The sequence below is a fragment of the Pelecanus crispus genome, chromosome 2 (assembly GCF_030463565.1).
Source record: "Pelecanus crispus isolate bPelCri1 chromosome 2, bPelCri1.pri, whole genome shotgun sequence".
NCBI lineage: Eukaryota > Metazoa > Chordata > Aves > Pelecaniformes > Pelecanidae > Pelecanus > Pelecanus crispus.
In genome coordinates, this window is record NC_134644.1 from 15,670,549 (window position 1) to 15,682,940 (window position 12,392).

Consider the following 12,392-nt stretch of genomic DNA (forward strand, 5'->3'; position numbering starts at 1 on the left):
AGAGACAGAGAAGACCTCTAATTGAAGGGGCGTGTATGCATGTGTATAGAAAACATATTAGACTCATAGTCAGAAAATATGCACTATCAGAGTGGGAGATTTGTTTGGGGGACAGCCAAATTTGGGTCTTAAGGTTTTGCTAAGAATGTATTATTAATAATATTTACAGAACTTATAACAGTACTCTCTGCATGATACAAACTAACATTTTGGCTAAGGGTTTTTCATACTATAGTCTTAAAGCTTCCTTGAAAAGCTTCGGAAACATCTTGGGAAGACAATGTATTTCAGCAAAGAATTAACCAGAGGCACTGGAAGAATTTGGTATCATTATTTAGCATCATCTCATCCAGTTCAGATATCTACAGGCTATTAGCTTTATTTACATCCTGGGCTTCCTTTACAGCAAAGGGAGAGAAACAGCCACTTAAAGACAGACCTTATTTCAACCATCCATATGGGGGCAAAAAAAGCACCTCAACCTGGACTTCACCAACTATCTCAGATATCTGTGTCTGCATTTAATTGATGACTCTCATCCACTCCATGAATACATATTTAAGTCTTCCTAGCTCTTCTCATGGGTTATTTGAGATAACTGTTTTGGCTTAAGAAAGCATTCTTACAGCCCTCCCTCCCTACTTCTCTGCACCAATTAAAAAAACAAAAATAGGGAAAATAAATTCCCTATATCCTCCATGGCAGCCACTAATTTGCTGTCTCCATACAGAAATATCTTCCCCATTTTCAAAGGTTTTCTTCAGCATAACCCAAATCCCAACCCTACTTTCCCTGGTATCGATAAGAATCCAAGATAGCTTTGGTTCTCAATCTCCCTCAGCATTTCCAAAAGGCTGGGAACAGTGGAAGGAAAAAAAAATCCTGCATAAACTACAGTAAAGGTTCAAGAATTCACTATTCACAGTTCAATTCACATGTGTGCATTTTATAGGACCTACAAAGCTTTCTTCTGTGAGAAAACTAGCTTCAGTAAAGGATCTCCTTTCTAATAACTACAAGAGTTGTAAGTTGCAAGGAAATTCTGCCCGAAGCATGTCCAAAGAACTGCAGAACTTGTGTTTTACTAAGATTGACTGACCGCCAAAAAAACCAAATTAGTTTCATATATTAAATGAGATGCACCCTCAGCATCTCATTTCAATCTGTAACAGCACCTTTACTGCAATTAAACATACCTCTCAAAGTCTGGACAAGAGAATTCAAAGCAGAAAGTGATTTTATACTGTTATTTCCTCCTCATAACTTTTTTAATCAAAAGTAGCAGCTGCTTTACTGAGCAGAGAAACTGACTCTCCTCCTAAGACTGTCTTTCATCTTGTTATGTATAAATATTTTCTTTAATAGTGCAATAACGTCAACACAAAATAAAAAGCCTTTTAATAAAAATTGTTTTATATGAAAAAACTAAAATGCAGTAGACTAATAAAATATACCTTGAACAACAACTTGGCTTCCAGGAACAAAAAACTGTTGTGTGCCATCAGGTGATTGTCCTGCATATTGCACAATGGTAGCACCTGGCTGAGGAGCTCCTGAATTTGTCATTGCTAATGTCTGTAGTCCATGGACACCATCAGAGGCTGGATTAGAAATCTGGATTGCACCACCTTGACTTATAGTAACTAAATATAAAAAGGAAAAGAAAAGTTAGGTAATAGAAAGAGATAACACATGTTAAAAAACACATCTCCCTTTTTAAAATAAACATTTTCTGATAGGACTCCTGGTCCTCTCCTTGCTTAAAGGCCAATTGTACAAGAAAACCTAAATAATGTTAATACTGATTTCCACAAATATAAAGCCTGTTGTGTAGTACATACCATGTGTAAAACAGATAAAAAGCAGTGTTCCACATACTTTTATCTCTATGCTTCCAGAAATATTAACTCTCATAAAATAGTTATAATACAAGAAAAAAGAAGAAACAGTAGCTCCTGACTATAAAGAATCACTGTTGTTTTAAACACTAATGTAAAAAAATTATTTAAAAAAAAAATAATAAAAAGCTGATTATTGACTCCCACAAAACAAACCCCTGGACATCTAGACAAAGGAATAGCAAGTCTTCTGACACTCACAATCCTTCCCTTAGTGTGAGAGAAAGTCTCACCCAACAATGTTTTTCCAAGCTGTACAAAGCTGTAAAGAGTCTGATACTTATGTAAAAAGAGAAACAGAACAAAGTTTTTCTTCTCCCCCATGTAATCAACAATATGAAAAATACAAACATACCTTCCCCATTAAAAAAACATAGAATCATATTGTGTTGCTCACCATAATTAAATATTTAGACAAAAATCAAATTCCCTAGAGAGGTTATTAATTGTATATTCCTTTTGAAATTATCATTGTCTTTGTTAAGAGCAGAAATATCACAGAATGGTTTGGGTTGGAAGGGACCTCAGAGATCATCTAGTTCCAACCCCCCTGCCATAGGCAGGGACACTTTCCACTAGACCAGGCTGGTCAAAGCCCCATCCAACCTGGCCTCAAACACTTCCAGGCATGGGGCATCCACAACTTCTGTTCCAGTGCCTCACCACCCTCACAGTAAAGAATTTCTTCCTAGTATCTAATCTAAATCTACCCTCTTTCAGTGTAAAACCATTATCCCCTCATCCTACCACTACACTTCCTTACAAAGAGTCCCTCCCCATCTTTTCTGTAGGCCCCCTTTAAGTACTGGAAGGCTGCTACAAGGTCTACCCAGAGCCTTCTCTTCTCCAGGCTGAACAACCCCAACTCTCTCAGCCTGTCCTCACAGAGGAGGTACTTCAGCCCCCGATCATCTTCGCGGCCCTCCTCTGGACCTGCTCAAGCAGCTTCATGTCTGTCTTATGCTGGGGCCCCAGAGCTGAACACAGTACTCCAGGTGGGGTCTCACCAGAGTGGAGCAGAGGGGCAGAATCACCCTCCTCGGCCTGCTGGCCATGCTTCTTTTGATGAAGCCAAGGATGCAATAGGCTTTCTGGGCTGCTAGCACACATTGCCAGCTCATATTCAGTTTTTCATCCGCCAGTACCCCAAAGTCCTCCACAGGGCTGTTCTCAATCCACTCATCGCCCAGCCTGTATCCATGTTTGGGATTGCCCCAACTCAGGTGCAGGACCTTGCACTCAGCCTCCTTGGACTTCATGAGGTTCACACAGGCCCACCTCTCTGGCCTGTCAAGTTCCTTCTGGATGGCATCCCTTCTCTCCAGAGTATCATCCACACCACTCACCTTGGTGTCATCTGCAAACCTTCTGAGGGTGCACTCAATCCCACTGGTCCATGACCCCAACAAAGGTGTTAAATAATACTGGTCCCAATACAGACCGCTGAAGGACACCACTCGTCATTGGTCTCCACCCAGACATCAAGCTGTTAACTGCAACTCTTTTGAGTGTGACCATCCAGCCAATTCCTTATCCACCAAGTGGCCCACTCATCAAATCCAGGTCTCTTGTGTTAACTAAGATACTGAGGGAACTTTTAGATGAGAACCCAATTCCCAAGAAGTAACAAACTTCTTTCTCCCCAAAAGATATCTAAATTACAATCACTGTCATTGTATTTAAATTGGTCTGAGATGGTACAAAAGTCACATATAAGTACAGATTCAGGATTGCCAACTCCTCTGATTTCACTGTCAGATTCACAATACTTGATTACATTCTTGAAGGTTCAGATCTGGTTATATGAGTACATGATTTGTTAGGCATCCATGTGTGTTCTGGAGATAGCTGATTTCAAATGTTCTGTCTTGACAATGGTAGGTTATCTTGAAAGGGCAACATCAGATAATAACACTTCAAAGAGCGCTGAAATACTAACAGTTGATTAGTAAGCTGTTATTAGTAAATTAGACAATAGTAACTATCTACTAGAAGCTCAGCTAATTTTTTGAGAGTGTAGTAGACATATCTACCAAAATGGCCAAATCCCAGCAGCTAAATTAGCTTCTTTTTGGGGAAAATGGGGAATCCCTCTCATGCTGAATGAAGCACTGAGCCCTATCTGCAATACTGGAACAGGGTTCAGCATGGACCTCCAGTCCTACCCTTGGAATTGGCAACATGTAATGTAGGAACTAGCTGGGTGCTGCACGCAGGCTCCATAAGGCATTGGGGGTCAGGGGGTTGGAAGGAGCAAGATGTTATTTTGGTCTGGCCTCCAAAGCAGGAAGTGCCCCATTTTGGGGCAGGGTGGAAGAGAGAAGCAAGAAAAATGAATCATTGTCTCCTCTATTCTTCCTGAGAGCAGGACAAGAGCAGGTTACCAGTGGCACATGAGCTTCCCAGCAGGATCTGTCACCTCTACCTCCCAGAGAAGTTACACACAGCTGAGTTCTGCCTCTCACAGAGTTAGCACCAAAAACGTCTACACCATCACAGTACCATACCATATAAAAACCAGTCAGTTTGGGTTCCTGAACAGTAAAACATCAATACACACAACATACAAAGTTCTTGGCTCCGCTATGAGCCTGGATAAACCATTATGTCACAGCTGTCCTGCAATTATTCATTCAGATCACAATCCAGTACTTTCTAAACAACAGTGAATTAACTCCAGTAACTCTCTCCCTTACTGGACTGATTCCTGCCATTTTACCAGAACACCGCGCTGTCCCCGCCCCATTCACTGTCCTGATCTCAACCACTGCACAGACTTCTGTTGTGTCGGAGCTCTACTGGAAATTGGGCCTTCTATAAAGAGTATACGACTTTCCTGGACAGCATCTGGAGTTGTACATCATGCAGGTAGATACAAGTGGCATCTTTGCGTCTAGCTAGGACTGAATATGATACTAATACCATTCTCTGAGTATCATCAACAGCTGTAATCCAGAAAGATCAGATCTTTCTCTCCCTTCCAAAACGGGGAAAAGCAACTAAAGTTGTGCTTTCCCAAAAGATTTCTTAACTCTCCAGCTGTTAAAAACCTGTCCTAAGACAGCAAGCAACCCAAACAGATGGTAAAAGAACTAGTAATCTTCATTTCCCCTGCATTGTTTCGGACAGAACATCATGATATGCACAAGTAGGCAAGGGGTGGGGGGGGGGGGGCGGGCAGTGAGGAGAGAGGAGCAGTTGATTCACACGCTCCAACTGAACAAACAACTCTTGCACAGTTAGACCACCACCACAGGTGAGGCAAGCCAGGTTTTTTTCAGTATTCAATAACCAATGTGACAGAACTAGAGCCAACATAGAAGGTTTGTAGTCAGATCAGGCTACAAGGCTCATACACAAGACACCACCTTATGCAAAACTAGCCATTCCCCTTACAGAAAGATAACATACATGTTGATGGAGGTAACTGGGACAGACATTTTATCTAGCTGGTCATGCCTGTCAGTCTGTTGGCTTCCATAAGCCAAAGCCAAGAAGCTCTGAGGAAAAAGATACTTGGAAACCATGGCAACATACCATTTTGGCTGATAAAAAGAAAGCAAAGAACAGCCATCACTGCTGCTAATAGAAAAAATATATTTGTTTTTCAGAAAAATTTACTTATCAAGTTCTTCCAAAACCAGTCATCCCAGACATCCAGACACCAACATACAGTCAAAATTATCTTTTCAACTGAACTGCCTTTTCTGTGCGGGAATACAGAGAACAGTAGAGAACATAAGGAATCAGCAAATGTAGCAACATGATATCTATTTCAAACCAGGGCACAATACATATGGCTGTAGTGACACTGCAAGACCAGTTCTTCATTGCCACAGACACTTTATGCATAAACTGCACAAGAGAACCCATGCAACCAATGCTAACCAAGAAGAGAAGAGTACTCAGATACAATAACGATAAGCGGAAGTAAAAAGTTATTGGCAGGAGGCATAAAGATAAAACAGATACATATAGTGACCTTCTGCATCATATCCAGACTGAAATCAACACAGCAGATGCTGCATTCCCACATAGTGTTCACGGTTTTAGCTGACAGCAGTTCCTGAGGATCACAGCCAGCCAACAGGATGGCTGCTCAGAAATGCTGCAGATCCGTGCCTTATACATGTAAGGACTAGAAGTAAACAGTCAAGCTCTTTTTGGTAAATTCAAAATTAAGACCCTCTCTACTACAAGATGACCATTTTTGCTACCACTTGGATTCAACTTGAAATCTGACTTTTCTGGCAAGCAATAACTTCAAGGGTAATGACCAGCATCGTAAGAGAGAGTTTGATATAATTTTTCCTAACCAGAATTAGAGAGAACACACAGACTTCGCTGCAGCAAAAGTTGTGTAATATTTTAACTTACAAAGTCTAACTTAAAAAAAATAATAACCAAAGTAATGAACAAATAAATTGGGTAAGAAAAAACATTTCCAGGAAGACAAAGCTCTCAAAACAAAGTTTTTGAGCCAGAATCAGGAGAGCCTATGAAGGCTGACATCCTGAAGCAATGCCTCATTATGGCTGAGAACCTATTTAACAAGCTGAGTTACTTGAAATATACAGCACATGGTTTAGGCTATGAATATAACTTATTCGAAGAAAAAGCAGCATAGAACAGAAATCTTCTATGCTTGGCTCATGCGAAAGCCAAGTTTAAATTAAGATTTAATTAAATTTCTGTGGACTCTTAATTCAAGCACATTGTTGGCGACGCTTTCTGTTATTTGATCTTTCAGAAGTAAATGTTTGATTGAACAAGAAAGCAACAACTGTGAATTTCATTATTCTTTTACACACTGCCCTGTTACTATGATTTATAGCTACGTTCAAATTAAAACATCCTCAATTAAGAACCAAGAATCACCTCCTGCAAGACATTGCAAGTAAAAGTACAACTCTGGATTCCTAGATGAATATATGATTAAGAAACCTAAAATCATAATTTCTTAGAAGTCCTAAACATTTGGAAGCTCACTAGAACATAGTGCAGACAGTATAGCACTTCTTTCTAGGCCTTGAAACTGCAAATATATATTGTTTTAAACTAAACCTAAGCCAAACAAAAAATGTACTTCAAAAATTGAAGAAAATAATTTAATTTGGTCAAGGATATGTGCCAGATTCTGTAATGGATTTTAGCATGACCACAAGTCCACGGAAACGAGCACTTCAGATGCTGGACATCATGAAGCAGACATTTATTTATGTCTATACCTTACACAAAGGGTAAGAAAAGCAGCTTAGGAGCCCAAGCAAAATTACTGTCTATGCTGAAGGGGTAGATAATATTATAGCAAATTCTGCTTTCTCAGAGTTGATAATTACTTTAGTTGCATAAATTAAAAATAACTGAAGAATTTTAAGGGTGACTAGAATACAACTATTCAACTAGAGAGCCATTCTATCCTCTTTTATATGCCATTGCAATGTTTTAATAGACTTCCTCTGTTCTCTTGTTTCAGGAAAAAAAAAACGCAGAACATTTATTTTGCCATTTTCCTGTCATTATGTCAAAGGAAAAATACCTGCACTTCAGTGTGGCTACACATGAAAAGACATGAGAAAAAATAATGTAGGAGTGAAGCTTCATCCAATACATCATTGAAAAAAAAAAAGAGTTATAAGAAAGTTATCCCTTAGATGATTATATATGATTAAGCCCAAAGAAGCTATGGGGAGCAAGTTACGCAATATTCTTAACATAAATGCAAGAATAATAAAAAAAAAAATAAAAAATCTATAGAACAGAACTGTGAATCTAACTTTTAACTTGTGTTTGGATGAAGTATCAAATGTTGGAGACCACAATTTAGGTTAATTCTGCAGCTAAAGTGTTCATACTTGACAACTGGAGAGGAAGAGACATAGTTCTTTTAAGAAAAAACCCTCAAAGTTAAGAAATCATTTCATAATCCAAACTTACACTTTAAAAAAAGTCTAACTCACTAATTGTCATTTCATGTAATGAATAGCACTAATACATAGGAAATCACAGTAATTTGAAACTGCAATGATTTGTAACACTGAACATTCACATAAAAGTGTGAACATTTCTCACTTCACCTGAGCCTCACCTCCACATTTTTAATGCAGAGGAGTTCTGAAAGGACTAAATCTAGCAACCAACAAACGTTACAAGAAACAGACTAAAAGTCTATAACACCCATATTAGGAAAAACTAAATATAAAAATTGAATTATTTATAAATACAGAAGTTCTCGTTCTTCTTCACCAAAATCCAACATCTCTGCTTCATTATGGAATGCTTAGAAACAATGTTGTTCCTATATATGTTCTACAACATCACGTAGTATCTTTGCAAACATACTGTATTGCCCTGTGTTAGCATGATACAGGCTGGCTGGCATGGCCATTGCAGAAATTCCAGAAGGTGCTCCTTCATCTTCTGACTTTTCTTCTTCTTCAATCTTTGGTACTGCAGGAACATCTGATGACAGTTCATTCAAAATTTTTCTAAAAAAGAATGTAAATAATTTTATATATTTGAAATTCCATATCCGTAAGAAAACTAAGTCACTGGCTTTTATCAGACAGTTTTGCTATAATATATAAGCTGCCTTTAAAAACCAGCAAAACCAAAATAAAAGTTCCTTACCGGTATGAAGGCCGCCTTGAAAGTATTTCCCTACGTTTTTGAGAATCAATTATCCCTTCTGACTCTGCAGATTCATCTGCAATCGATGCTACCTGTAATAGTAAAGTTTCTGAAATTCATAACTTAATAAAAAAAAGAAGATAGCAACAGAGTAAAAGGTTATTTTAAAAAATTCCTTCCATGGTTGCATACATGAAATTTGTGCACTTATTTATCACTAATCGTGTGACCTTGGACTTCTTTTTCCAAAGCAAATCACAAATTATGAGGTTAGCAACACATAGCCACTTAGATGTCATCTTCCATTTGAAAAAGAAAAAAATCAAAATAATCCAGCTTACTTTTTTGTGAATGACACCTAGAAAAAGTATTGAAGACAGAAGATTTCTTTAAATATAAAAATATTACACAATTTAATTGGCTTTTAAAGTTAAATTAAACATTTAAAATACAGAATACTGCAGTAATGCACCTTAAATAACAGTATACAATACAAAAACCTCTTCACAGCCACACCAAAGCTATTCAGAAAATAAGTTTATTTAAATATACACATTTATTACACTTACCAACACATATTCAAAAATACAAATACATCACGTAGCAATACTGTGCCAGTTTTAGAAACCCCTGACAAGTACACAACATCTCGTTTTCTCAGACCTTTATTAGAAGTATTTTCACAGGTTCTTTTAAAACTACGCAAGACAACATTAAGGCCTGGAGCTGAATCACACTCTTTACCAGCAACTATCTCGTTACACGCAACTGAAAGTGATTATCGAAAAAGGAAAACACGCCATTTTCTTGATTCATTTAACTACTCGGAACCATTGGTGTGGAAGATTTCCAAACTGAAACAGTGCAGTAAAGTTAGTGTGGAAAACAACCTTTTCACCTAAAGACAGACCAGACTACAGTTTCGGACTAAGCGCTGTGTTAAGCTAACACTGAACAAACATGAATGAAGTGAGTAGAAGGCTCAAGTGTTCGACCCAGAGGTCTAGAACTAACGTGGCTGCCAGGCCTGAGTGCTCAGTGCTAGAAACAAAACCTGCATGACCTCAACAGAAAATGCCTGGCTGGAAGGTTCTGGAAATTTATAGGCCTGGGCCACCCCAACTCAAACCTATAAAACTACACCTTGAAAAAACTACAGGTTATTGCAGAAGGAAATTGTCTCTTCACTTGTTAATTTTATTACATTCCAGTTCTGTGTAAGAATATTTAATGTAGCCTCATTTTGCTTGGTAATATGTAGGCACTGTCATTAAAACTCTACACCTGCCTAGTGAAAAAAAAGACCACCTAGAAATAATGAGGTACTTTTGCATGTCTACAGATGCACAGCTCCACACCAGACTCCAGAGCTGACTGGCAGAGATACAAGAGCTTCAGGAAGTTTGCATTCATCCTTTTGCAGGCCAGACCAATGCTGACCAGCAAAGAGATCTTCTGAAAGGCATTTCTCTCCAGCGCCCTACAGTGATCTGCTTGTGGATCAACCTTCAAGCCTAAACCTTCAAAACTAAGACAGTATTACACAGCCAAGAGCCCAGGCATCCCACCTCAAAACAGAACTCTCGTTCTGCCGGGGAAGGCGGGGGGGAATCTATTTGTCCCAAGCCAAACAGCAGGAAAACAAGACCTCGGTGCCTTTAAACCTTCCCATTCCACTAAGGGTTATCAATAGCTACTCCTAGTTTGTGAAGATGGCCAAAGAAGTCAGGAACAGTAGTACTTGGGGAAGAAGGTAAGGAAATCACAAGACGATTTAAGCATTTTAACATGGAAGAGGACATTTTCTGCAAGAAATTTCAAAAAGTTCTGATTTTCATCAAGACAAAGACATAAACAACATTTCAGTTTGTTTAATAGCAAGCAACCATGTCCACAATGCTAGCCAACGGAAACCATTGTCAGTTTTTCTTGGACATCATTTGGACTTCAACTTTACCACGCCACTCTGCATTTGAACAAATTTAACTTCGAGCTCATGTTAGTCTGCTAATACCTGATCCATTACAGTAAGCAGAAAAGTCAAGTAACAATCTGAGCTTCAAACCTTCCTACAAGTAAAACAAAATTAACAAAACAGTAAGGAACACGATATAGATAAGCATTTTTTTCATCCCAAAAGCAACAACATTAGAAGAAAACATTTTGAACACCTTCCAGTTTAAAGCTGCAGGTGTTTGAGGGAGAGGTCATGCAAGCTTTATTATTTACCTTCAACATACTTTTTTTTTTTTTTTTTTTTAAATTAAACTGATATCATTCCCCAAGTTCCCCACTGTCTGGCAGAGATAGGATATCACGTTACATGATCTGGAGGAAATGCCAGGTGGCAGGATAAAGTACTTAAGAGGATTACAGAAGGGCTGAACAAGCTCTGTAATGGAGTCTTTTACAGCATCTTCAAGCCCTTCTTGTAGAATCACCTTATTTGGCATTAGCATGCTCAGATGAAACCAAAGCAAAACCCTGGAACTAACTAGTCAGTATTAATCAGGACACAGCTTTCCTGTCTCTGCTCCTTTAGGAAAGGGAAGACAGACAGAGTTCACTCAATACAACAAATAGTCGATTTCCACTCCCCTAAAACAACACAGCAGCAGCTGGCACAAGATTCCAGAGAAATTCCTCCTCCTGAGCTTTGAAGCAAGTCCTCCATTTTTGCATGTATGTCCTGACTATATGGACTTGAAGAAAAGCAGCAACAGAAACTGGGAATGACTGTAATATGCTTATCTGATAAAGTTCTCTCTGGTAAATTACAGTTAGAAAGAATTCCATTAAAAACGCATTTATTTTGAATACTCTGATTTGACTTCAAGTTTGGTCTAATCCGAAGTCTCTTGCTATTTACTGCACCTGTTTCAATAGTGACCTAGAACTTCAAAACCTTACCAGGTCCCATCATCTACACCTACTTCTTACAAATAAAATATTCAGTATCTGGCCAAGGTTTTATTCTTTTTCTCTCATCTCTAAGATAAATCATACTTACATATGCCTTTTTATTCATTATACTTGGAAGCTACTAAGAAGTCTCAAACATTAAAGGTGGCTTCTCAAGAAGACTGACAACACATGTCTTTTCCTTAACATGTTGCAATGACTGTAGGTAAAACAGTTCACACATAACGGGTACATAGCCTCTCTTACCAGAGATACCAATTCGATTTGCAAAAAGCAATTCAGTTGACATTTCACAACCTGATTTTAAGAGAAGTAGAGAAAAGGCATTCCAAGCTACAAGAAAAACACCAATGGGAGGCCAAGTCATTTTCAAAACACTGCAAGTTCATTCTCTCTAGTCTTTTTCACTATCTAAAAGCTCTGAAAACTCTTAAGCATTTTGCATCGATCCCTGTTTTCTAACATCAGCAACTTTAAACATGTGAAGATTCACCAAATAAATGCTTATTTTGAGGCTGCCCTTATTTTTGGTCTTTATATATCCACACCCACAAAAAGCAATACCAGATGCTGTAACAGGGTCTGCTAAAAACAAGGAATCATTTGACTATAACATGTTTACTTCCATTACATCCAGATGCTCTCCAAAAATACTGTATGAGATACTTGCAAATTTACGAGTTCATAGTCTCATTAGAAACATGACGTTCACAGAATTTAACAAAAGAGAAAAACTGCAAGATACGCTAAAGTAAGGCCAAGTTATTACACAAATTTGCTGTTGCGTAAGTTCAGGGTTCCAAGACACAATTTCTTAAAAGATAAACAGGAAGCATTAAGGAATTGCTACACAATGCTTGCAGAGCTCCTACTGGTTGGCACTTTGCCACCTTCCCCCCTGCTGTTTCCCACACCATATGAGTAAATCTTTCAGCACTGGTA

At 38.4% G+C, this 12,392-nt stretch overlaps 1 protein-coding gene across 15 annotated transcripts in view; it reads right to left on the bottom strand.

Moving 5' to 3' along the window:
- Window positions 1-12,392, bottom strand: part of CREM (cAMP responsive element modulator) — a 40,288-nt gene that overhangs the window by 13,751 nt on the left and 14,145 nt on the right. For 11 of the 15 annotated variants that reach the window (XM_075706176.1, XM_075706179.1, XM_075706171.1 and 8 more), the window contains 3 exons: window positions 8,529-8,620; window positions 8,241-8,386; window positions 1,455-1,643 (listed from right to left, as the gene is read on the bottom strand). The exons of 1 other annotated variant lie outside the window; for it this stretch is intronic. In XM_075706176.1, the coding sequence (XP_075562291.1) occupies window positions 1,455-1,643; window positions 8,241-8,386; window positions 8,529-8,620 (427 nt within the window). The remainder of the gene's footprint in view (window positions 1-1,454; window positions 1,644-8,240; window positions 8,387-8,528; window positions 8,621-12,392) is intronic. 3 more of the 15 variants (XM_075706182.1, XM_075706180.1, XM_075706181.1) reach the window with 1 other exon arrangement.